The following is a 27,535-nucleotide window of genomic DNA, read 5'->3' on the forward strand; positions in this document are numbered from 1 at the left end:
AAAATAGTATTAAGAGGAGGGGCTGTCCTGTGGAAGGTCTTTCTTTTGGATTAAACATTAAAATTAGGTCTTGTATCTGTTGTGGACACTAGATTCAATGGGACTATTTAAAAAGAAGAGTTCCAATTCTGCTTCTCCTATACATTGGGCAGGATATCCCTAGAAATTAAATCCTGCATACAGATCTTTAGAGATTAGGGCTGCATTCACTGGCAAGTAGTTACAGCCTTAGATATCAGCTGTTGTGAATACATATGCGTATCCTCTTCACTCCCAATAAATCACACATAGGGTTATCAGGTACTGTGTCCTAGAAAATATCTCCACATAAATAGATTCTAGGTCCCTGCACCTAAAAACTTACCATAGGTGATTTAGGAGAATTCAAGCATCCATTTAAAAGCACACTGGGATGAAGGAGGATAAAAATGACCCTCCCACCCCACATCGTACCTGACCAGCTTTGCAAGGCCCAAAGAAGTCACAAATTGTCTATTGATGGGTCCTCAAAAGACAGGCATGAAGCAAGTGATGTGGAGAAGCATGGTAATGAAGTTGTTTTTGGGGTGAATCCAAACCCTGCTGTCGGGTTTGAAGTTGCGTTCCCCTGCCTCTCCATGTGTGGCCACTTCGGTCCTGTTCCGAAGGTCTTGGGCAGGCCGGTGGTCTCAGACTGGGGGCTCGTGGACCTCAGAGATGGTGGACAGGTTGGGGGTGGTGTGGAGGCTCCGGACCTCACCTGGAACATCGACGCTGGAGATGGACCACACATCGCTAAGCTCTGCAAGGGCACAAAGAGGGAGCAGTGTGTCAATACACAGGAAATTCATACAGTCAGGCCTGCTTTGAACGACCACTCAAGGGACCCAGGGTCTTTCCACACAGGTGGCCAGAGTGCCTTTCACAAAATGGTCCATTTGGGCATTTGGCCACTGGACAGTATGCTGCTGAATGAGTACATGACGTTGTTGAATACTTGATAGAAAAAGGCAACAGCAGCCTAACAAGAATGACACCACTACTTCAGTTCTGGATCTGCTCCTGTCAATGTGCCCCAGCTATACATTGGACTTGGGTAAAAATTACCACTGTAATAAATGTTCCTGAAATGACTTGTATGATTACAAACTGGGGAGGGGGCAGTGACAAGAACAGGGAGGGTCTTAACAGCAGCATATTCTGTATTTTTAGCATAGCTTGCTGTACTGTGAAATACCACTTTCTTGAAGGCAAGGTTTTCAGCAATTGTTAAAGTTACTTACCCATAGCAGTTTTTTTTTTTTTAAAGGAATGGTTCAGAAACAAAACAATTCAATAATTCCTACAAGTACAGCTTCCTGTTGTTATATGTTTTTCGTTTTATTGGGGTTTTTTTTTAATACGTACCAGTCCTGAACTTGCTGTATGGACCATTTTCACGAGTTTGTCTACTGCCTGAACAGCAGGGTAACCCCCTCTCTCTCCACCTGGAAGAAAGGTTAAGAATGCTTAGTTACATATCATACTCTTTCTAGTCAGCAATAGGAACCAGAACTTCTACACAATGTTTATTAATTTCCTATGAAGACCTTGATAAATTGGATTGAATAAATAAATAACAATATCTCAAAAATACCATGCACAGTTCTTCAAAAAAAGATCATGTGAATAAGCCATAATATTTCTTGGCAGTCTCATAGTTTGTTTCAGGTAGATTTTTGCAATACTCACCAATGGAATACAAATACAACTAGAATGAGAAATGCAGACACCACGTCTGTCAGAATCCACATCAGGTTGTATTCATGAGGAGTCTGTAAAGTAAAAACACGGTTAGGTTTAAACACATATCTCTCAAATATTTTAAACACATCTGTTTGCTGAATCTGCCCATCATATCATTATCACAGACTCTGACTTTTAGACCACAACCTTGGTGATTCAGTGATTCTGTTTAATTTAAAAATGAACTTGTTTTAAATCAGTTGGGACCAATTAAAATAAAACATCCATGGTGATTAGCTGATTAGGAAGGGTATCTGGAGGGTAGGGACTTTATGCACCTATATATATATATATATATATATATATATATATATATATATATATATATATATATATATATATATATGCACAGCAGTTGCATATACTGTAAACTAGCAGCAATTTCTAGAGGAGGCCTTAGAAGTTCTTAGGAAGGGGCCCTTATGAATCATGGTCAGATTGGGTGCCATTTTATCTGACCACGAAAATGAAAAGGAAGCAGGTTCAAAAGGTGGAAGGGTAAGGGATAAGCTTCTGTTTTGAAAGTGATATATGAAAATAAATACTTTAAATATACTACATGAATGACCAGGAGATAGGACATGTTCCCTCCCTACCCTGTATCCAGCCTTATAAAACCAGCCCAACATCCACCATGTCTATTGACAACCTTGTTAGCCATGAAAGCCACTCAAAGTACTTCCAAATGGGTTTACTGTTTTGTGTAGCTAGAATTGTAGTTAGAAAAGTTCTGGTCAGTGAATCCAGTTATGGAACAGTGCTGACATTGTTAAGACCCCATTTCATTACTTGTTACCTCATCTTCATCATAATAAGTTCCTCCAAAGCGATTCCGTTCCACACAAACCTGCTTCTCCAGTTTTGGAACAGATCTTTATTCCTAACTCTGACTAGGCTGAATCTTAAGGGATTTTCACTGTCCGCACATAAAACAATTTTAGCCATTGCTGGGCAACCAGTAGCCATCAGAGCTATTAGGGATTCTATCAGGAGGCTCTTAAAAACGGCAAACAGTGGAGTGGTCATCAAATTCTCTCCAGCACATAAACGAGGATCAGTAGGACTCAAAACCAGATTCAATTCTGTTTTAATCAGCTCACTGAAACCCAGTGGTGCCGATGCATTGTGGCTCAGAGGCTGTGCAGTCAAATTTGCAGGTACATACTAAAAGAACATTAACCTACATATGAGTTAGCCCAATTCCTCCAATATGGTCAACCCAAAGCTGACAATTCTGAAGCGGCGGTGTACCACTTCTGAAATGCCAGATTATTTAATAAATCCGTCATCTAGTCTGTGGTGCCTTGTGATACCCGGTACCACAGAGGAAAGGCACAGCATGAGGGCTGAGGTACTGTGGTTGACCGATAAAACCGAAGTACCAGGATTGAAATGGGTTTTGTCTGTTGAATGGATAAAATGAGGTTTGATATTGATGAAACTCTCCTACAGCTCTCTAGAACAGTTTATGAATATCAAACTGTATTTTATTCAGAAATACAGACTATGGAAAAACACTCTTTACACAACACTGACATCTTCAAATATTAGTGTGTGGAAAGTCTGAAATTTTCGTCCTCCTGTGTCTGCTATTCCCGGTGCTAGCCAGCCTTGACAGTCCAGCTACCCTGCCACTCGCATGTTAAAGATGTGTGAATACGACTCATAGCTAAACAGACATCTAAATACACATCTTTTTTATTGTGAGTATTGTAAATGATTACTCAAGGAATTTCAGAGGGCACAATGTATAATGGATTAACAAGACAGATGGCTGTTTCAAGTTTAGGGTTTTACATTATCCAACTCCCACTTGCAATTAGCAAGCCATGGCTCTGAGAATCCAAAGTTCACTTGTCAGGAATTCCCACATGAGTCTGAAACACCACACCCTCTTACAACTGATCACACAGTGGTTTATTTGTCACTACAGCTGATCTCCCCAGTGAGTGTGTCTTTAAATTAATTCCTGAACAATAAGGAGGAACCCAACCAGAATCACCCATTAAACACATGAGATTTTAAAAAGATTGTACTTGAAACTACTGAAGGGTAAAATAAATTAAAAAATTCTAATGCATATTCAAATATTTATAATGTTCCTCATTTGGGTCATGCTCTTAGGGATGTTCCTGGAGTCAGTGTGAGCAACTATAGTGTGTGTGTGTGTGTGTGTGTGTGTGGCCTACAATCTTATTAGAGGTATTGAATCTTGGGACAAATCAGACATGTGATAGTTCTTTATACCTGACATAACAGTGTTTCATGGAATACAACTCCGAAGAAATATTGGGCCCTATTCATACACTCAAAAATATTAGTCAGGAATCCCAACTGCTCTCTCCCCCTCAGAGAGCGTGGGCCCTGCAGCGGATGTTAGCAGGTATTTGAAGGGAAGCTCCCATTGCCACAGTGTGTACTACTGTATCTCTGCTCTGTTCATTAATAGTTAAGAATTCTTTCTGTCTCCAGCGTTGCCCAGGGTTACCATATGGCTCCAGGTCTTCCAGGAGTTTATTGTAAACAAAAACAAAAGCTTAATCTCATTGAAGGGTTATGTCATTTCAGACTGAATGCTTTCTAAACATGAAGTAAAGTAGCAATATAACGTACGATTGATATATCCAAAGGTTGAAAACACTGAAATTGTTATTTGTACTGTCTGGACAACACCAGAGAGAATATCAAAGAATGCTACTGGGTTATAAGACAATAACTTAACGTATACAGTCTCAGTAGAGAAGAAAATGTAAAAGTCAAATGCTCTCAATGTGGCAGCCTTGTGAGGTCATAGAAGTCAGTATCTCAAACCGTTTCTGATATATAAGGTTTTGCTGTGGCGGTGGCAGCTTTCATAAAAAGGTTTCATTCTTTTTGCGCGACACCCGTGATCAGACCACACCTAGAGAATCACAAAATACATGCAAGTTATGAAATTCAGTATTGATGCTACTCACCATGAGAAACAGTGGTTGACTTAGGTTCTTGAGGATGTGAACTGCATTGGTGGTGACAGAGTGAGCACCTGAACACCAGGCTAAAGAATACAGCCAGGGCTGACTAACCACATACAGGTTTGTGGTGATATTGGCAGCAGCATATTTACTATGAAAATATGAAACAAGAAAACAGAATAAGAAATGTGTTTGTTTTAAAACAAAAGAAAGAAATGTGTTGTCGTTCCATTAAAGATGGGCAGGCTTGCTTCAATTAGGTCTTCATTTTGCATTGTCCCATACTTATACAGTAAAATCCCCACAAAGAGACACATTTTTACATTGCCTCCAAATTGAAAGAGTGTTCTTAATGGTAAGCAGATTTTTATATGGCACTGGTCACAAGGAGGGAGCTTTTTAAAGTACTGTGGATTTACCATGACATGTTTTTTTAAATTATTATTTAATTTGGTTTTCTTAATTATCTGTTGACATACACAACTGAACTATAAAAAACTAATTAACCAAACATTAACCAAACACATGGAAAAACTGTCAAAACATTGGCATGTCTTTTAATCCTGTGTATATTTAACTTCAGCCAAGCCTGGCATAATGAAATGCTGAGTCATAAAGAGGAGAACCTTGTCTGAGGCCCCTGGTGGAAGGCCATGAAGACACTGATGATGCAGATAAATCCTGAGGGCTTACTAGAGCTTTAATGCGTTCTGTTGCTTTCCTGTTTTGCAGTATTGTGAAGAACATAATAGCCCTGAGTGCGTTCATTAACAACCTCATGTAAATTCTCCTACACAAGGGTACACACACACATATACACACACACACACACAAGCCATCAATCTATCTTTCAGGTTTCATTTAACACTACACTGAGGAGTCAGAGAGGGAGATATTGTTCTGTACCACTGTTACTTCTCTTACACTTTTTTTGATATTGTTAACTACCGGCATTATATTGTTTGTAAGCCCTCTTACAAAATATTCAATATGCAAAAACACATCAACGTACAGAGTTTGGGCTGCTGTGTGTGTGCATCAAACCACCTTTAAAAACAAACCACGAAAAACACTGTTCTCTCATCTGCTGAGGTTTCTGAAATTAAGATCACACAGAATTTGCATCACTTTGCAACTGCATACATGCAGCTTGCAGCAAGCGTTTTCAACAGGGTCTTTCAAAAGCAGCTGCAAAGACATTATACGTTGATCAGTATCTGAATCTGAAGCCAGGGCCTGATCTATATCCCTGGCTTCAGATACCGATCAAAGCATAATGTCTTTGCAGCTGATTTTGAATGACCTTGTTGAAAACATGCATGCAGTTGCAAAGTGATGCAAATTCTGAGTGTTTTTTTTAACTACTGCTTGTTTTTTTATAAATTTAAATTGAACAATGAAAAGCATGTTCATTGCAGAAGCCGCGCGCATGGAGATGGTCAATGGTGACCACAGCTGTGTCACCTGTAAATGTATTATTCTGTAATATATTATTCTCTTCACAACAGATTCTATTTGTAGTGTTGATGTTCCCAGAGCACTTAGTTCTGGACAAATTAATTACCTGTTTTTATATTAATTTCTTAGAGCAGGAACTACTGTATTAATATCTTTAAGGGGAAAAAAGGGGACATCCACTCGTAGCTCCAATTTACATGTCTGGTTTACTGCAACCTATTTTCATAATGCATTTGCAAACCTAAATGCAAACATGCCGTATGGAAATATTTGAAACTGCTGGATGGTGAAGTACTGTACCTGACTTGTTTGGCAGACATTTGACTGTAGTGGAGGTTCAGCTTGACTATGTGGTTCTTCTGCAGTTCCTCAACGGGGGCCTGTTCTTCAGATGTGTGCTGCATCCCAGGAATGAGATCCTGAACCAGGGACCTCTCCACATTGGGTAGCCACAGAACCTGTAAATGATTGAGGACTGGAGGTTATAAAAAATTCACAGGTTTTTGCTGGCTGACTAGGCCAAAAGCATAAGGCCCCGGTTTAAAAAGCACTAACATCTCGTATTAAATTTTGAAGATGGAATAAAAAACGGTTTTAGTTCTAGAACTAAAACCGGTTTTCTAATATTTCTATACCACCTTTTATTTTGTCATTGAAAGCTTGACGTACCAGACTGGGGTCAATGCTGGACTCATTGCTGATGACCTCCAGGGTCCTGCTGATCCAGGAGTCTCTGTAGGGATGGTCTTGGGGAGGCCGGCACAGATTGAATATCACCAGTCTGTGGTGGGTGGCAGCCTGGTTAAGGAAGTCACTCAGGTTCATAATGGACTGGTTCTCCGCTTTCCTTTGATCCTTGACAGAGAGCAAGGCTTTCGTTCCAAAGGGGTCGCCCTATAGAGAGAAAAAAAAAGAAATACAATTACCGCCAACTCTTTTCTGAAAAAATTCCTATTCGACTGCACTTAATTTAAGACGCAAGCTATTTAAATATAATTACATGAAATAACGTGTGATTTAAAGATTAAGGGGATATTCTTATTTTTCCAGTCAGACCAATTTCATTACATCGGGAGGTAGCAAATGGTCTGTGTGTGTGCCAACAGGTACTAAAATGTACTGCACTACCCCCTATGAGACACAGGGTAACAATGGTAAGGCAGTGCAGCAAGCTTGTAGGACCAGGGCACCTTGGGACTGCAATAGCAGGAGTTATCCTAGGTAGTGCACAGGTAAACTTGTGTAATGTTATGGTCCTTGCTTTCCATGGTACCCCAGTGAATATATTTGCCAATACCGCTTGCTGAAATACCTTACTTAATATTTAATTAATGTGTACTACAGTAAATGCAAAAGCCCTTCTACTTACCGAAATGAACCACTCCCCAGCGTTGAGCATCTCCAGTTCTCCCAGGGTGAACATGGAGGCCAGCTCCGTCGTCCTGTTTGGAAACACCTCGTGGACATTAGTGGTTCTCTTCAGATCCCGGTCATGCATCAGGAATGGCACTCCATCATAACTAATGGAAAGAAAAACCCACTTTTCATGTGACACATTGCACCCTTCAATGCAATGTGTAGCCAGCTGATTGGCAATGCTTTGCAAGTGTGCCACTCTCATGTTTACAGTTACTTTTAGGTAAAGTATTTTTGGCTTGTGAGGTAATGAGGCCCTTATTGAGCGAGTTTGTCTTTCTAATCAACTTATTAGAAGGGGCTGTAATCCAATTAATCTAATACAAAAAACATATAATATTCGCAATATTGAAGATGAATAATATGTAGCACAGTTCATTAAATAGAGACTACTTTGGCACTGTTGCTTTAACTCTTTATATGGGAGAAATTGCTGAAACTGCCCCTTACAACTAGTTACTTGAGCATGTTTTTCTAAAAGCTGTTTGTAGGTGAGGCTGTGTGTGTCACTTACAGACAGATATACCCCTCCTTACAGACTCTGTTATTCTCAATGACTTAAAGAATATCCTGACTAAGTTTCATCACACGGTTTTCTAGATATAAGTAAAAATAAGTCTGACAAACATTTGATGTCCCCACTATACCCAAATAGCTATTTAATGTAAAAAATAATATGCTGGTCTGCTTTCCATGTGATTGTAGTCTGTTATGAACCCTGACCCTGTGCTACAGTGGTTAGGGCTAAGGCTTAATGGGGACTCAGCTGATCAGTCAAAGCGGACCACACAACAAGGACAAGGACTATTACCCATTTCAGCAGAGGCTATGTCTACGAAAGGAGCACTGCAACGCTGTGTACCTTTTAATTTCTTCACAAAGGATTTTTAGAAAGGTGCTTCACATTATCACAGCAGGAACACTATGCAGATACTTTACTATTTACTGATATTTTATTATTGCTGAAAATATGACATGAAGTTGACGCTGACACTATAAGCTACATAATACAGGGGTAACACTCCCTACTAACCTGATGGTGACGTCGGTCTCCAAACCTTCTCCTCCAAATTCAATGGCTTTCGCAAACGACATTCTCGTATTTTCTGGTGCAAGCTTTTTAAAAAAAAAAAATGGAATCTTCCTTAAGTAATGAAGGCTTTTTTTAGGGGATTGTAAAGAAATGTAACACGGGAATAATAACACCTGAATATCTTTGCACTTTTTCTTCAGCTTCTCCAAATTCCCCTTGTTGTTGAGTATAGGATATATATTTTTTCAATTGTAAGTATTGGTGTTCCACTATGAAAGACGCTATATAAAATAAAGATTGATTGCTTGATTGATACGCCATCATGTTTGCATGAATACATTGTTTTTAAAATTGGCTATTTAAAAAAAAAAAAAAACAGTAGAAGAAAATATCAGGTGCATTCACCGGAACAGGGTTCAGATAGCTTTCAGAACACCTTTCCAAAAGAGGCCACACCCAGCACAATATGTAGCCGTTTAGCCCTACCATTGGTGCTCCTCTGTGTCCAATGAGGGCTGGCGCTGGTCCCAGGGTTCCCTCTTCTTTGATGCAGGGGGAGTACATGCCCAGGGGCACCAGGTAGAGGGTAAAGAGGACCATCAGGTACACCCCCATAATCAGCACCTGGCGGACTGAAACACAATGATATTCTTCATCAGCACCTATTACAAAACATGAAACATACTGGGGGATTGTCTAATGCATTGAACAAAGAGCCTCTTGTATCGTGTACTTTCTGCTGCACTTTAACAGCAATATCAGCAACTGCCCTCCTTCTCTGTACTATAATGAAAGAGGAAAGCAATGCACAGCTGATCAAAGGCAACCCTTTTAACCTTTTATGCCAGACAACCTCAAACATACTGCAAGCCAGTATTAAAACAGACATATAATGTCACTGCAAATAAGTAGCCCAAACTCCAGGAAAAAGAAGTGCCTTTTCAATAATTACACGAGATGATGGAAAGTCACACTTTTGCATATTAAAATCATGATAAAGTAGAGATAAGCACGTTAAAGCAGATGGTATTTCTCGCTATCCGACTATACAGTACTGTATATTATGTTCTGTTGAAAAGCCGTGGTTTACTGCTAACTGTTTACTCCGACTGTAACTATAACCTGATAGAGCATGTCTGTATTTAGCTTATCCCTTACTCTTACTTTAATAAAGAGTCTATCCTATCATAGTACTGCTATTTCAAAGTGTGGTTAGGGTACGTGCTAGTTCTGTAGCAACACTCAGCAAATGTATTGATTACCCTGGGTATTTCTGCAGACTCATCGGAGATAGCCAAGAGCAAACATTAATGCCATCATTCAGTGTAGGCAAATAAAAAGGATCTGAGAAAATTTGTAAATGTCTTTGGACTAAGGAAAGCCAAGGCCAGGGACTCAAGACCATGGTCAAGGCCAAGGCCAAGACCAGAGTAAATATCCCCAAGCCAGCCTTGAGGCTGAGGACTGGACTGAACCCACAAATCATGTTATAGATAAATAAACTAGAAATGCCTGGAGGCTGTTGCAATGTTGTGACTCCAACAATCTCATTAGAACTATCTGTGCTCAAATAAACACACACAACTGACTTTTTAAACTCTGAACCAAAAAGTACAAACAGGAGCAAGACAAAAAAAAAAAAAAAAAAAAAAACACCTTGCTCTTGTATCACCTGGACCAGCTACAGTAATTAAATTTCGTTCCAACTGATGCTATCTAGGATAAAAACATCATAAAACTATTCGTCAAACATTGGCCTGCTTTTTAACACACAACCCATGAAGCACAATTGCCTCTTTTAGCATTCAAGGGGAACGCAAATTGGTAAACAACAGTAATGACGCTGACCTTGTGATTTGAAACAAATACACACTTTCTAATTCAGGCCTCGCAGACTGACAGTCATGGGTCTTGGTTTTTCCAGAAAGCCATTTTATGTACTGAATTATTGCCCTGCCTAGACCTCCTGGTCCAGTCTCAGCAGCTTCACACAATAATCATCGCTCAGGGTTAAATACCTCCCAGCACAGCCTATTCAAATCAAAGCACTGATTTAACAAGTACGGCAGGTACAGGAGGCTAGAATCAAAAAATGTTGTTAGCACAAACTCCTCAGACATTTCACTGGTGCTTGTGAGCCGTTTTAAGTTGTTTCAGAAGGAAATTGTGCAAAAAACGATTTGGAAAATGCAGTAAAAACTCTTTCACTATTAAAGCAGATGCCTTCTTTCCTTTGTCACATTAAAATCTTAATAACTCGTAACCCATTTTCTGAAACAGCGCATACAGCATATTCTATAACATAGGTGTTATTGTGACTGATTGGCAGTGTCAATCTTTGTATCAAAAAACCTGTTGTTCAGAAGTTTAATTATTACAGACAGCTGTTCTCATAATAATCAACACCAACCCCTCTCTTTCCAAGCCAGATACAGTAACAAACACTTGCCCTGCCAAGAATATAAATAATTAATTTCTATTGTCTATGGGTAGTTGTGAGGATGTTTTTTTTTTTTTTTTTTTTCAGGAAATATACTGCAACCTTCTTCTTGTAGATTAACTATTTTCATTATTAACTTTAGAATCTTTTTCTAAAGTCCTTTAGAGTCCACAATCATCACTGCGGAATTGTAAACACAGAGAAGTGTATTTATTGAACAGGTTTTCAATTGGAATTAATTTAAAAAGGACTATAGAAATACAAGCAGCTAATCAAAACAATATAAACAATGCAGGTTAGTTGTGTGGCCTTCCAGAAAGAGTCGAATTAGATTACCAGAGAGAAGCCTCTCAAATGAATAATAATAATAAAGAAGGGTGATGTTCTGAGGATTAAAACATCATCTCCTAAAGGCATTAGAAACTGTGTTGGCATAGAAACAACAAAGTCTAACAGCATTCATGAAAACAGGAATAAGGCCTTTTCCCCAGATTTACTCTTCTGCTGGTTTCTGTCTTGCTCTTGTTTGTACTGTCTTGGATTTTACTTCTGATTTTTTTAGCCCTGGTGTTTATTTCAATGATCTAAAAATCTGCATATCTTGATAACCCTGGACTTTCACAGTTTCCCCCTGTAGTTCTTTATTGTATGTAGTGGTGTTACTAAGTGGGTCAATGAATCACACCCAGGGATAAGCATCAGTGGAAGTAGCATTACCTTGTGAAGATCATGAAACATGAGGATAGCATAGAGTTTATTAAACCGGTTTAATTTCGTTTCACTTGGGGGTGATTTTTACTATCTTGGCTAATATAATACACAGCTTACAGGTAGCTCTGAAACTGACAATGGCCAACACAGCATTTTCATTCAGTTTTCAATTAAATATCCTTCTTGTGTATCACGCAGAGTCAGTACTTCCTAGAGCTACAAGCATTTGTTTGGTTTTGGTGTCAAACAGACCCCCCCGAGGCTGACTTCCCTGATCCAAATGTTTTGACCATACTGCAGAACACTGCAACAGAGCTAACACCTCCCTGCACTGAGAGCTATATAGGGCAAGGCACACAGCAGCTGTTCAGGGCACCTCTCTCCATAGCTGCTGTAGTCTACAGTTTACATAAACAGAGTTTAAGTGGTACAAAAATGGGAACCTTAATGGCTCACATAAGCACAACGTTACATTTAAAACTAGTACTGTACGTTAATAAACACGCACATACCCAGTCACGGATCTACATACGACATTAGAGCTTCTGGTATCATAAAAAAGTAGATCCAAATGTACGAAATAGAACACAGAAACAGCCAAGTCGTTCTGAAGTTACAGGCGATTTTCTGGGTTTTTTTTTTTAACTCCAAAGTGACTCAATTTTAGCCAAAAAAAAATGCCATTTCCAAGTTACAAAATGAGAAATAAACACCCGTGTCAAAAGCTTTCAAAGCACATTCACAAAGCATTTCAATCAGTGCCAATTTTTTTTTTTTTTTTTTTTTTTTAAATCAAACAAGAAATGAAAATGCTCATGTTAAAAAGCTTCAAATAAATAACTGACTTTTTGTTGTTTCTTGCTAGTTATGCATTGGGAGTCTGTTTTTCTTTACAAAAAAATGGCTCAAACTTAACATGGTGGTAAATTATTTGAGTGTGCAGCTGGACAGCTGTTCGTACCAGGTTTAAGCACACTTACATGAAATCTGTGAAAATTTTCAAATTATAAACTGGCATAACAAAGCTATTTTAGCCAAAAATAAAATAAAATAAAAAAAGAATAGTTAATCGTTTTTTTATTTTTTACAAAAACTGATTAACTAAACATCTGACTATTACTCCCAAAACATTTACCCAAGCTGTTGCCAAGGAAATGGGTCCTCCGGCTATGCAAGACAGAAATAAACAAAAGACAACTCATTCTAGTTCAGTCACAGAGGGTCACTGCAGTTTAAAATGGGATGATAAGTAACAGCATACTGCAATACATCAGCTCTGTAATATAACACTAATAATTCCAGTCTCTTAAGCAATTTCATTTCACTTATAACCTGGAACTTTAGGCTGAATCCTGCAGCACAATTTAACAGTAACTCTGCAGCTGGTGAATAGGTTTTTAGTGTTAGGAAGCATTAAATCAGATATTTATTGGCAGGGGCCAATTTGGCGCACTAGGAAAATGATCCATTAAAATTCTTGCAAGGACATATTGATAACATACAAAAAAAACTGCCTTTAGCCACTCAGACCTTATCGTATCTTAAAGCTATGCAAGGTCGGGCCTCAGAATGTTCTTGACTAGGAGGTCTCCAGGAACACCAGGTGCTGCAGAGTCTGCGAGTTGGGTCTTGTAATCAGTGTGAGGCCCTTTCCTTTCTCAAGGCTGGAACTCAGAATCATTAAAGAGGATACCGTTATAAAAGCTATACCCACAGGATCTATACCAGGTAAACTGTATAGTGGAGGCCTGTGCACATACATAACATATGCCGCACTTACATTTTTACATATCTCTAGGGAACAGCTCCAACTGTGATTAAACTGGTTAAGGATATTCTTCAGCACTATTGAAGCTATTCTAATCTGGGGATGTGTGGTGCTTGTCAGTCCTTGTAATCACATAGTAATGCCACACTCCCACTGGATACCTAGATGCAACCCTCATTTTCATGAAACTCGTAGCTTCAATATTGTATTTATAGATGAGCATTTTTCCTATGGAAGTTTTTTTTTTTTAATAATCTTTTAGAATCCTAACGGCTATTCCACATTAGCAATAAACACTATTTTTAACAGTAAGCCAAGATGTGCATGAGTGCTTGTTCTAGACACATGCTAGGAAGCACGTCTAACATCGTGCAGCTGTAACCAAGCCAAATGCTGGAGTTATAATTTGTTCACGGAGCAACTACATGGCATCTGGCAGGAACAAATAATTTCTCTGGGCTAAAAACAAAACCAAAAAAGGACATAAAAGGAGCCGTGAGCCTCAACTGTATCATATGAAAAAACAAATTTGTATGTGCAGTTTTCAGCAGCTGGCTGTTACATAACTAAAAAGTGGAGCAGAAAGCATTTATTGTGTGGGGAATTGTGCAAAGGTAATTGTAATGTGGCACTGCCTATTAATACTTGCCTTTCTTATTCATTCTAGAGAAGTGTAAGGCGACTGGCCAGGACAGCAGTGTCACTGCAGCCACTCCACCCAAGTGTAGGTAAGGTGCGGTCACCTAGGGGATTAGAAAAAATTGCAGGAACAATATGTTGTGGAAGCATGTGACCAAGACTAGGAGACTTTAGACACAACAGAAGAAACACTAAAAAAGCAATTTCAAGACCAGGTCAATCAAAAGTATGTGACACAGAACAAGAACATTTGGCAAGTAAACCATGGGAAATAATAAAACTAGAGTTTTGTTACATTTATGTGAAATGTTCTCCTTTCAATAAAAAAGAAAAGCTGGTGGGAACCATATATGGCATCATGCGGTCACAGGAAGTCAAGCTGTCACATCATGTCTGTTCAGCAGAACTTCCTACAACGTAAGACAGTGCCAGTGATGCCCTCCTCCTCCACTGGGTTTAGGAATGAGCATGTCAAGTTTTAGGTGACTCACTCCATCTCTCACTGTACAAGCTCACTGAACATTACATACCTGGAAAGAAAGGAGAAGAGTTGTCCATTCTTTACTCCACAAGTCTGACAAAACTGTAATGGCCACTATGGAGAACACTAGAGTCACCAGAATGCCAATCTGCAAAGAAGAAGTTTAATATTAGCTTTGAATCAATCGATGCACATCACGTGGCCACCTTAACTAAATGTACTCCATGCAGTTGGTTACCCGATCCATGTAATGACACTACAGCACATCAGTTCACGTGTATGAATCATGATAATGCACTTCAGTCAACAGCTATCTTGAACGGCAACATTCCAAGCAGTAATAAAGATTAAAAAAAAACTTATTGCTGTTAAAGTTGACCTGCATTATTTATGCCATTTGGCATTTCTCAAAGCTGACATTTATTTCGGTGGTGTAACAGGGCGGAGGCTGGGCAGGAACCAGCAACCCTGCACACCACAAGTGAACGTCTTAACCACAACGCAGAAGAGCCGGGCTCAGGACAGAATCCGTGAGAGCAGTGTATCACAACACTGCCCGATACACTATGGGGCACACATAACCATGTAATCACATTGTAAGAACGGTAACAATGGCTCCTACAATGGTGAGAATAGCGTGCAATTACATGTAAACGGCCTCTACCATGCCTCTATATCAGGTAACAAAAGGTTGATACATAGAATTACTGTGTATGAGAAGGAACCAATAACAACGACCAAAGATGGCCTAAAAATGCAACAAAACCTTCATACTTTCACTTTCAGACGTCTGATTGGAGAAACGATTGTTTCTCTCTGGCTTTATGCTATCATGGGGCTCATGTTATAAACCTCTGTCTGTTGATTAAAGACTGTTTTAATTTAGCACCAGCCATGTATTGCACTGCTTTCTAAAACACGTAAGGTTCAAGCTTGAATCTTCTTAAACACATTAGCCTCATCAGCTTTAAAAGGGTCAGCTGCATCTTTCTGTGCACTGGATGCACTGTACTAAACATGCCACATATATTAAGCAGTATTTGTTTTTATACAACATTATATAGACCCTTTTGCAAACTGCACACATATTCACTGGATAACAAGTGTGGCCCACCTTTGATATGCAAGGACCGTCACTGTTATGACAAGTTATGCACAACAGTCAACGCGTTTGTCCTTATTTTGTGTCTTATCTTTGTTGTAAAAACATAAATAAAACCCATTATAAAACAAATCAGAACAGCTTAGAAATGAGAATTTGAGGCGTCAATATGTTTGGGCCACAGTGAGAACTAAAGAGTTGGAGGATGGAGCATGTCCCAGAAAAGATACAAACCTTGTGGCTCCAATGCAAATACAAGCGCTGGCCTTCTGACAGTAAACAGACCGCCAGTACCTGTGAAACAAGAAGATGGTTTTAATCCACAGGTAAGTCTTTTACACTGCATAAAACAGCAATCTTCCACTACCTTAACCTTGTAAATGTGTATAATATTTTATTTCCAAGATTTCCCTTACACAGTGCAAGTTTAACACAGCAAATATGTTGTGCATTTTTCCATGTTTATACTATGCATTTGTTGTGCTTTGCCATACTGATATGTGGATTTCTATGGGGCTGATTGTGCCCAATGTATTCTTTAGTTCTTTCCTCATAAAAAGGTAATGTGCTATACCATAAAAAGTGAGGTGGTCCTAAAACTGGCATCCCCAGTGTTTACTAAAGCTGTTCCTGTTAAACTGGGATTTTCTTATTTGTGAACTTCCTTACCCTCATCAGTCATTTACTGGCACATTTAGTCAACTGTATGACACTTTGATCGTTATTTAATTGTGAGAATTATCAGTTCCTAAACCTTTATCATGGTCAAAATTGCAGGTATAAAAAATAAGCGTGACTAATTCTCAAGCTATAACAAATAATCATTTATTGCAGAGATGTGTGGTAGTCTGTACAAACTGCAGAGCATTTTGTACGATTCAACTGACTCACAAGTGTTCCCACGTTTCATAGTTTTATGACACTGACGGTTTCTTTCACATAAAATGCTAAAAACAGTGCTTTGGTATGAAGACCATGATGAATCTAGTTCTGTCTCTTACCTCTACAACAAATACTAAACAACTGGGAGAGTGGCATGCCTTTCTACAGTGTGCTCCTCTACGCAGAAGTCTAAAGCCAATTAAGATTAAGAATATCAGCACTTTGTAAAGCAGTTTTAATGAGGTTAAGCCTCAGCAAAGTCTTCTTGGCTTTTTTCCACCATCTAAAAACTGCATAAGACTTCACTGAGGTTTGAGCAATATTGCACTGGGGCAGGGATGGAAAAGCAGGCTGTTATTTTGCTATATTGAGCATTATTAAGGCACACACATCATTTATTTAATCTCCAGAAGAATGTCATCTCGTGGAGAGAATCTTTCTTCAAGGAATAGTCATAATGAGAACAAGTTTTTTTTTCTTTCTTACTGCATAGGCTATAGAAGTATGCTCTACTTACCAGCAACAGAGCAACATAGGTGAATAATACCGCTGCTACAACGAGCAATACCATCGACCATGGGAACCAATAACCCAAACTCTCATAGTTAAACCTTGAAAGATGAAAGAGGAACCGCTGATCACACTTAATGCAGAAGCAAATCAGAAATCTCAAGAGAGATATCTAGAATTTTGATTAAGCTAAACAATGCATCTCATTACATCTATATTTTTAACATCATCGCAATATAATAAACACATTGGAAAGAGGTCTGAGTGAGTTTTGAGAGGCCGTATTTTGATTAGATCATTTGTAAAGACCAGTGATAATCAGGTTAGAGAAGGCCATTGAACCAACAGAAGAGATAAGCAGAAAGGAGGGGGGCGAAGGGAGCAAATCAGCCAAATAGAGACAACAAGGCCTTTTCCTCCATGTAAAAATCGTTTTGCATTTAATATAACATCCACTCTGACAACAGCTAAGCCAAGGTCATTTCTACGCCAGCAACTTAATGTCATTCTCAATTCCCTGTCTAGTCCCGAAACTCAGGGCATCAATGGCATTTTATTTAATAAAGGATGAGGATCAGAGACAAGAACATTTTCTTCTGATCAGAATCCAAAACAGTTGTGTCACGGCACAATAAAGCAACTGGCACAAGCATGTACTGTCTCTTATATGTATTTCTAACTCACAACCTCCCTTTTCTTTTCCACCTAAGAGAAATTAAGGACTGCTGTGGTTAAAGCAGCAGATTTGAATGTCAGACTCACCAGTCAAAATCATTGTAGTCATTCTGTGCTTCACTCCAGAAATATAAAAACACCAGAGAAAGGCAAAAAGCAAGTATCAGGATTCCAAAACTGCAGCACTCCAGCTAGGGGAGAAAGGATGAAAAACAGTGCATGTTCAAGACAAGGGGTTTGATAGGTCTTTGTACAGAACATGCTTCTTAATCTATCTATGTGTACAACTGCATTATATTGTACGTGAGAAAGAATTCAGCCTGTGGTGGTTTCTATAATGATTAAGCAATATCTTTTTTAATAGATGCAAAGTATTGGTATAGTGCATTGTGACAGATCTGTTTTACTATATTCTGGGTTTAACTCTATTTTGCAGGCATGAAAACCATAACTTGTGATCAAAATTGATTGAAAAATAATTCCTCTCTGGGAATTTTTTTTCTTATCCACTTTTGTTGTCCAAAAAAACCAAATAAATAATGTTTTAAAATAGACAACACATAAAATAACATAATTATCATTAACCAAATAAATCCAAGCAAATACACTTTCTGAGCCACTTCACTGATTGTCCAGTGTACTGGATGCAATGCAACAATGGATCAAAAATGTATATATCAAAAACTATTCAATGCATAGACTTGACTTGAATAGACATAGACAGGTAATTTCAGTTAACACATGGAATGACTCAAACACTCTGAACAAGAGAGAACGAAAGAAAGAGGAGAGAGACCCTTACTCTGTTGCAGCAGCACTCCCCAGGCTGGGCTCTTGCCCTCTGGTACCTCTTCCATTGGCAGCCATAGAGGCCGGCCAGGCAGGAGATGAAGGGCTGGTGCTCATAGCGCTGCAATAACTGGCACCGCACGACCTTCAGCTTTCCCAGCTTCAGCTTGGTCAGGGTAGTAGGAGATCGGCCCATTGGTCAGCCTGGTCAAACCATCCTCACCAGGTAACTGGGTTGAAAGACACAGGGGTAACACGATCACGCTGACGTCAAGGATGCCACACAGGTTCTGTAATAATAAAAAAAGAAGTCAACCACATTATAAATACACTAAAAAAAAACACCACGACAGACATTAGTTAAGAGTCGAATCTGAAATAACTCTCACTTTTTACTGGACTCACTAGTTGCTTTGGGAAATATCTGGATTAAAGATTAAATATAGAGAGAAAACTTTGGCAAGAGCAAAACATTCCTTCCATAGGGATCTGATACAGTAACACACCCTTGACGTGTCCCAGAAACAGACTACAACAGGGCAGGGCAGAAAAACAGTAACATGGTAAATCTAAAAACAAATCAACATTAGACTAAAAGGTAGGTTAGGCAACTCAGGGTATGTTTTGGGATGTAACAGAAGGCGGCCTTGTCACTTTGTGTGTGCATTTAGGCCCTGGATACCTGTTCTAAACCAATGTCAACAGATTGCACAGGCCAACAGAGAGCATAAGCCCCAAAATGGACAATGGAGAGAGCCTAATGGTAACACGTTGATTTAATGTGCCAGCTAGAACTAATGAGGTCCCAAAACATACCCCACACACTGCTGCGGCAAAACTCTAGAGATCTGGTTGCTAAGGGAGACGCGAGGGGAGAGATTTAGTTTGCAAGCACAGCATTGTTTTTGAAGTGAAACCAGAGATGAAGACAGACATCAAGTATATTCAACAGAAAAAGAGTCAAACAAAAATGCTTTACGTTACCTAGCAACAGTAATTCATAATCTGTAATTTTCTCAGTTTATAATAATTTAATAGTTAATAATGGTTATAATACGGTTTGGATTGAGACAAGAGTCATATAAGGGAATAATTCTAAATGACTTTGAAAAATATAAGAACAATTGTTATTACATTACCTAAAAAAGTTTTTTGATTAATTGAAATATGTAGTTTTTTATTTTATTTGACAATTCATTTTAGACTTGAATAGATTAAAAGTAGAAATTCTTTGACTATTACACTCCTCTATGTTTGAAATGCAATGTTTTATTTTTTAGCTGTATTTTATTTTACTACCATTCACAGCCTTGTAAATGATTGTATAATTTTACTCAATGTAATTGTTGTTATGCTTTTACATTCCAGTTGGTAATTGGATTTACTGTCATTTGTATCTGTCACAAGAAGCACACCAATTATAAACTGAGTCTCTGGCTAAATAAGTAATGATGAAAAACATTCAACAACCTGTTGCCAACCCAGGCAAGTCGTCTATCTGCTTTATTGACTCAGGAGGGCATTGCTGGAGTCAGTGGTGTTTATCTGTCCACTAAATCAGCAAACAGGCACCTTCCAATCTGTTTATTGAACAATTGCATGCGAACAACTCTGCTGATCCTCGTGAACAAATGAAGTCACAGTATGCAGATTGATAGACTTGTTCATTGGTAGAGATGGGCGATGCTGACTGTCTAGCTTTAAGCTGATTGTAGAAAGATTTACAGACAAGAACAGCCGCAATGAGATTATGTATTTATAGTGCCTTTCACAGTGATCCCTTCCAAGATGCTGTGCGCAAGCAGGGGAGCAAATCCAAAGACAAAACAATAAAAAGAAGCCACAACAAAAGACTGCACGTGGATCAAAACACCAGCAGCAGACTGCTTTTTATTTTTTTAATACATCACAATGTCGTGATGATGTATTTATTTATATATTTATACGTGCCTGAAACAGAATTATTCAGAAAAATCAAGTGCATGAAATACTGGATGCTTGATTGTGTGATTGTTCATGCCCTGGCCTAGGTGACTGCGATATGGTTCATAGATCCACAGTCTCCACATGACACCTTTTCTAATAACCTACAAAGTTAATTAAACTGTACAAGAGCATACATGAAATTACTGTTCGGATAGGAATAAAACTATTACAGGTCGACGGTCCTGACAGGAACTCACTGCATAAACCAGCAGATAGTCTCCAGTAACTTGATCTCATGAGCAATTTACTGAACAGAGATGCTAAAAAACAATGGGCCACAGTGTTGGAACGACAATTTAGGAATTGTTCTTTCAATTAATAACCTACTGCATTTTAATTAGCCATATGCTGAGCAAGGCATATTATACAACCTTCCAAGAGAGCCAAAGTAAGATATGCCGTGAAGCAGCTGGTATGTACGAAGGTAGGAAACATAAATGCGCACCCAGTCAACAAATAGATAATGTTGCCTATGCAGATTGGCAATGGAAATGTCACAATGCACAGTCATAGTTGTGAGAAGAATCAGCTATCCTATGATGTCATTGTGTTTATAACTACATTCACATCACGAAGAAGGAGTTTGAGTGTAACATTAACAATTCATTTCCATTTGGAAAAAAAGTCCACTTGTGCAAAAGCTTTTAAAGTTGACTTGCTAATGCTTGAAAATGAATGCGATGATGAAAAAAAATAAAAATAAATCACGGAACTAAGATGGTGCCAAAAATGATCTTTTAGCTCCTTGACCGTTACATTGTTATGAACACTAAAGTACAAGGGAGGAAGGGGTGTAAAAGCCTCTGTGACCCATACTTGAGAATAGAGGCTGTGGAGCAAGTCTAGAGACTCTGATTAATAAAACAGAATGCAGCCAACACCAATACAATTTTTTAGCATGACTGTTCCCCGTTCCCCCCCCCCCACCTTCTTCCTAGAAACTGCAAGATGAACTAGTTTTGTTACCAGAGCCAGCATGCAACTTTATCATTTGTCAGATAGTGATATCTTGACACCCTATATGCAACTCCGTTTGGTTTAAAAATAGAACACCTTTTTCCTCGAACTCCCTAGACACTTCTATCAGACCTAGATACATTCTGCAAGTTTCTGCTGGCTGTGTAACACACCGATAGAGATTGTTCTACTTATTGTGCTTCATGCCTGCTATGCTGCTCTAGTGTGATATGTTGTGGTTTACACTTAAAACAATGGAAATTCTGAACTAAAGTGACAGTCTGCAGCCACTCCCTTGGCACCAAAGCAATTTCATATTTTCAACACATCAGAACTGGGAAATTTGGATTAGAACTGTGCATTTTAAGCTGACAACACAAGCCAAAATATATGGCTCACTGTGTATAGTACAATATATATGAAAATGTGCTCTGTAAAAAGTATATTTACTGCTAACCATAAAATTAGCCAACATTTAATTGAATTCGAATGAAACATCATAGAATTGATAGCTATTCCACTGGACCTCGAAAGGATTTCGGACCATTGTTTATCATGTTACCAAACGATATATTGCTCTCTTTCTCACAACCACCAATCCACTTTTCCAACTGCCAACACACACACAAAAAACAACAACAAAAAAGCCATTACAAGATATGATATTCCAGCTTCATGTTAATTCAAAAGACATACACACAAAGAGAGATATAGCTCCAAGAAAATGTTTACTTTGCTGGGAGGTTTTGTCAGCGAAGGCCCTCCGAGGAACAGAACACTGCTATTCTTCAACTCTGCTAGTACAACCTTCCACTGTCTGCCCCTTGTGAGTCTGACGCAGGCTTGACTTGCATGAAAAATGTGTGAGGTCTCAGAATGCCACGGCCAGGGCAGAACTGACGTCTGTACCTTGGGATTGAGGGTGACGAAGGGATAAAAGGGTGTACGAAGCGACCAAGGAGAGACAACCTACTCTGTTTGGTTTCACTGAAGCTGTTTGACATGGAGAGATTAAAGTTGCCTTGCCTGAACCAGTTAGACACAATTAGGGTGACAGATTAGTGTAAAAATAGTGGTCTTTCCCAGGCCTGGCCCTTGCTCTCCAGTGTCAGAGTGAGACAAGCTGATTGAGGACAATCTGGATACTAGCTGATACCCACAAGTGGGCTGACAGTGCTGGCCTACCAGACTTCAATGGGTGACAAAAAGCTTGTATCTTACCCAGCACCCTACTGTTTTTTTTTTTTTTTTTTTTTAATAATATACTTTAAACAGTGCAGTTAATCTTAATGTGACGTTATTTCCATCTGATACAAACTATCACCTCTCAAACATGGCTTCACTCTCTATATACAGTTTGTACACCAGAGTGTAACCTGGCCCCACTGCAACTCCTTCAGGTAAAATAAGAAATCAAATAAAACATTGGTTAGGCTCTTAACCCTTTAATGCAGCGGTCCTGGGGGACCGGTGTCTCTCCTGGTTTTTGTTGCAAGTGTACCCTAAATTATTTAAGTGCATATTAGAAGCTTAATTGGTCCAATTAAGTAATTTAGAGTACAGTTGGAACAAAAACCAGGAGGGACACTGGTCCTCCAGGACCAGGATTGGGAGACCCCTGCTTTAATGCATGGCAACTTGATATGGGGACAGAAAAAAAAAAAAAAAAAAAAACTTCCTTCTAATCTCTACATGGGTACATATGGAAGATGCAAATGCAAGACAGCCACCCCCCCCACCCCCACCCCCCATATAAACCAACGGAGACAAAAAAATGAAATACATTTTTATTATGTGTCCAAAATAATTTTTTTTCAGCGATCTTCAATATTCCATGCATGAAAAGATTGAAACATTTCCAAAGGACGTTGGATGAAAATACACTGTTGAGTTAATTATCAGCAATGTGGTGCAAAAAAAATAAATAAATCTTGAACTTGCCAAGTTTAAATAAGACACAGAGTTGGATGTTTCCTCTTCATTTGCAGGAATAATAAAGAATGTTGCCAGCAACATTAATGTGCACGCCTCGTACTCCACATTTATTATTTCATCATTTCCTTATTTCATGGTACACTAGGAGATCGATATGTCCAATCTAATAAGAATTATATCTAATCTGGGTAATATTTATTTTGTTACCAAACCCTTATCTGTATTTATTTTATTTTTTCAAAGGGTTGATACTGGAGAGACAAGCTCCAGAATAATAATAAAAAAACAATGGTTGTATTTAAATAAAATAGGCCAATAAGTACAGATTAGAAGACTGTACAGATTTTTTTGCAAAAAACAAACCAAGTGACACTCTCTCTATTACCAGGGCCATGCATCCCCAGCATGACAGAATAAGGGGCATTGGTACTACTACTACTACTACTAACAATAATAATAATAATAATCTTTATTTTACATAGCGCCTTTCATGTACACATCTCAGGGCATTTCACAAGGAAAAAAAAAAGCAATTTAAACAATGACATTTACATTATATAAAAAAATAATGAAATAAATGATGACATAAATGTCCAATAAAACAAGAAAAACAATAACTACACATAACCGGTCAGACAACAAAAGCCAAAGTATAAAAGCAGGTTTTCAGTTTAGATTTAAAAATATTAACAATATCACTGTCCCTTGTGACCTTCAGAAGGTCATTCCACAGCCTAGGTGCTATACAGGAAACACTCGGTCACCACAAGAACACTGCTTAGTTCTAGGTACTGATAGCAGGCTAGAGTCTAAAGATCGAAGGCTACGCATAGGAGTACATGGTGAAAGAAGGTCACAGATGTAGCTTGGTGCTAACCCATGCAGAGCCTTAAAAGTGAATAGTAGGATTTTAAACTTCACTCTGAACTCCACTGGAAGCCAATGCAGGGAAGCTAAAACTGGTGTGATGTGCTCATAAGAATTTGTTTTAGCTAGAATGCGGGCCGTTGAGTTCTAGACATACTGCATCTTGTTAAGAATGTTTTTTGAAACACCAGCGAGCAAAGCATTGAAAAAACAAAGGCATGTATAAGCTTCTTGGCAGCTGGCTCAGTAAGACAAGGGTGAATGCAAGCAATAAAATGCACATGGAAAAAAGACATCTTAATGTTACACATGTGCTAGGCGGGGTCTCAAATCCATCAATAACCAGTTTAAAACTTACGAAGCACATATGAGCAGCCAACCAGGATTAGCTCGGTCTTATCAGGGTTCAACTGAAAGAAATTTTGCTGCATCCAATTCTCAATGTCATTCAAGCAGAATGTTAAAGAAGATAAGGCTGACTCCAAATAAGGGGTAGTGCGCATATAAATTTCAGTATCGTCAGCATAGCAGTGAAAATGAACACCGTACTTGTGAAAAATTTTACCCAACGGAAGCGTAAATATGCTAAACAGAATCAGCCCCAGAACTGACCCCTGAGGAACACCTGATAGAACTGCGGTTTCTGGCGATGAACATTGGCCAGTTTTTACAGTACAGGGACAGTATGTTCTAGAGACGCTTCCCCCTGTTTCATTAGCTCATACTGCTTGCAATATCAGCCTGCAGCCCTGTCCTGTGTGGAGGTGTGAAGAAGGGGAATGAAAGACTGTGTGGATATATAGCTCCTTACGGTATCTATCTCTTACAAGTCAGCAGGAATATATTTATCAGTCACCATACAGAGTATCTTAGATTAGGACCACAAGCCGTTACAGACAGACTGCATACACAACAGAACCCTGGGACACCAGGCAGATAATATAATACTACAGGCTGTCACACATTTTACTTGATAATCTTGACAGACAAACAAAAACTGTGCTTTGATTACAATCCGGCTTCTTTCATTCCTTTTTTGTTTGCTGTTCTTTTGTGTGCAAAACACTTTAGATAGGGCTCTGGGGATCACTTTACCCTCCAGAGCACATGCCACACTATCACATACAACTTTATTCTTGCACGCTATTGTGGTCCTGGTGTAGAAATGACAGCACCGACCAAAACGCTCATAGACTACCCAGAGTCTCAGGAGGGCAGCCACTAGATCTGTGTGTTGCTCCAACTCTGTAATCCTATATACTGTCAGTTGATGTGGACGTGGGGACAACAGGTTCGTACAGTTCTAGCCTGTTAGAGGAAATTATACTTCTCAGTTATGTACAATGATGTTCAACATGAAGAGATTCAGACATGAACACTATTACACTAGGCAGTGTTAAGGACTGTGTTCGAAAGGCAGGATCGAAGAGTAAAGCTTCTCACCTCAAACTTGTGAAAAGGGGATCTTTGGAGTATTGAACCAGGGTTTATGGCAACAAAAAAAAGTATTCAGGGCAGCATTATTCACCAGCTTTGCTCTTAATAGTGTTTGTAAAACAACAACCTACTAACAGCATTATAAAGGCAGACACAAGGTGATATGCATTGGTGTTTATGAAAAAGGAAAGCAATCATGTGACATAAGCAAATAGGAACCAACTAGTACACAGGTTTCCTATAAAATGGTTTATGCAATTGTTCCCTTGTGGAAACGGTTTAGTCCCCTGAAAAAATGAAAACAATGAATCTTTGTACTAAAGCTGGCTTGCTTTTACGGTTATTCATTGCTGCTTATCACAAGATACACTGAAAACAATCGTCATTTAAATATCTTAATTGTTAAAGGCGCTTGACAATTTATATTAAGAATCTGGAAACTGCAGTTTAGTGTTCACAGCTACAAGCACTAACAAGCCTGATGGCTGTAAATTCAAAATAAAATGTAGACAAATGTGTGGAAAAATGTGAATTTACATAAAGACAACCAGTGTCCCTCCATATACATGTAAATGTGACATACATACGGAAATATTATATTCGATCTATCCAAAGCATTCCACATGTATTAAAAAAATGTAATATTAGAGTCTGTGTCTGTGCTAAAAAATATTGTCACTGAACTGGAATAGTTCTCTATGGTTCACAATGGTCTCATACTGAGCCCGTAGTTGTGTAGTATATTAAGTATTTCAACATCACATTACATAAGAAATCGAAACCACCGGGCATATTACTTGGAAGAAAATGATATTTTACAGCAGTCGAGGATTAAAATGTTAAAATAGTGTACTTCATCGATTAAATACCAAATGCGTGCTGCCCAGGGTTAGCAAGTTCAGCACCCAAACCTCAAAATGGTTTACAAACAGTTTCACATTTGGGTTTAATTTAAATGTAAAATAAAGCAATACACAACCAAAGGTTGTCAAAGTCCATGAGGTAATACATCTTCCAGATAACAATATACGTCATTGTAGTTTAACGATTTCATTTTAGTTTTCCTTAACGCATCCTACGCGTGCTTCAATAAAGCAGAGATTACTGCAGCGTTGTCTAATAGAAACAAACCAAAACACACAGAATTAATAAAAACTTACGTCTGTATGCCGATGTTTTTTTTTTTTTATTTGTTTTGTTTTTTCAAATTCAGCCGTGTCTAGATCAACGCTTTAAACCCGCCTTGTTGAGCAGCCCCTGTAAATCTCTGTTCCTTTAGCGACGCTTGCTTGCTTGCAGCCAGCACAGTAGTAAACACGAGATTGCAGGTACAGCGAGTATAGAGAAAAGATACTGCTGTATACTCCACCTGTTACGAGTACAGCCCTCTTTTAAAGGCGCAGTGACTCGGGCACAGAATTGAAATCAAGACTGAACCTTGTACTAGGTTACAGTACGAACTTTCCTTCGGTCCTCTAACTACCGCGATCACAAGGCTTATACAGATTTTAAAAAGCAACGCCAACTGCACTGCTTAAAAGGGAAGTGCATCCGTGCTGTCGTGTTTCAATAGTAAAAGTACATCTGGTGAGGATTTCCCTTTAAATATGCATACAGGTACAATACAAATCTTCATACAACCCCCAGGTCATGAATAACACAGAAGAGCATATTGTGGGATAAGATGCATATTTAAAAGTACATTAAGCCTTTCTTTGGCGTTTTCAAATA

At 38.7% G+C, this 27,535-nt stretch overlaps 1 protein-coding gene across 2 annotated transcripts; it reads right to left on the minus strand.

Annotated features, from left to right (window-relative positions):
* gdpd4a (glycerophosphodiester phosphodiesterase domain containing 4a) lies at nt 1-27,270 on the minus strand. Of its 2 annotated transcripts, none has more exons than XM_041232816.1 (16): nt 26,965-27,270; nt 18,636-18,912; nt 17,921-18,024; nt 17,166-17,259; nt 16,001-16,060; nt 14,714-14,812; nt 14,194-14,287; nt 9,112-9,257; nt 8,626-8,708; nt 7,546-7,696; nt 6,846-7,070; nt 6,477-6,634; nt 4,722-4,869; nt 1,711-1,793; nt 1,387-1,466; nt 1-781 (listed from the first exon to the last, which is right to left on the minus strand). In XM_041232816.1, the coding sequence occupies exons 2-16, from the start codon at nt 18,816-18,818 to the stop codon at nt 669-671; spliced, it is 1,821 nt and encodes a 606-aa protein (XP_041088750.1). In that variant the 5' UTR covers nt 18,819-18,912; nt 26,965-27,270; the 3' UTR covers nt 1-668. The 2 variants fall into 2 exon arrangements, with proteins under 2 accessions (XP_041088750.1, XP_041088749.1); XM_041232815.1 differs by lacking the exon at nt 26,965-27,270 and adding an exon at nt 22,298-22,441.
* Between the last annotated feature and the right edge of the window lie 265 nt (nt 27,271-27,535).

This window comes from Polyodon spathula, chromosome 30 (assembly GCF_017654505.1).
Source record: "Polyodon spathula isolate WHYD16114869_AA chromosome 30, ASM1765450v1, whole genome shotgun sequence".
In the NCBI taxonomy this organism is placed as follows: Eukaryota; Metazoa; Chordata; class Actinopteri; order Acipenseriformes; family Polyodontidae; genus Polyodon; species Polyodon spathula.

Coding starts and splice junctions, on each gene's coding strand:
- gdpd4a (XM_041232816.1), bottom strand. CDS start 18,818: ATGGGCCGATCTCCTACTACCCTGACCAAGCTGAAGCTGGGAAAGCTG. Junction 9,258..14,193: donor CTCTAGAATGAATAAGAAAG/GCAAGTATTAAT, acceptor ATTGTGTTTCAG/TCCGCCAGGTGCTGATTATG. Junction 8,709..9,111: donor GACACAGAGGAGCACCAATG/GTAGGGCTAAAC, acceptor TTTTTTAAAAAG/CTTGCACCAGAAAATACGAG.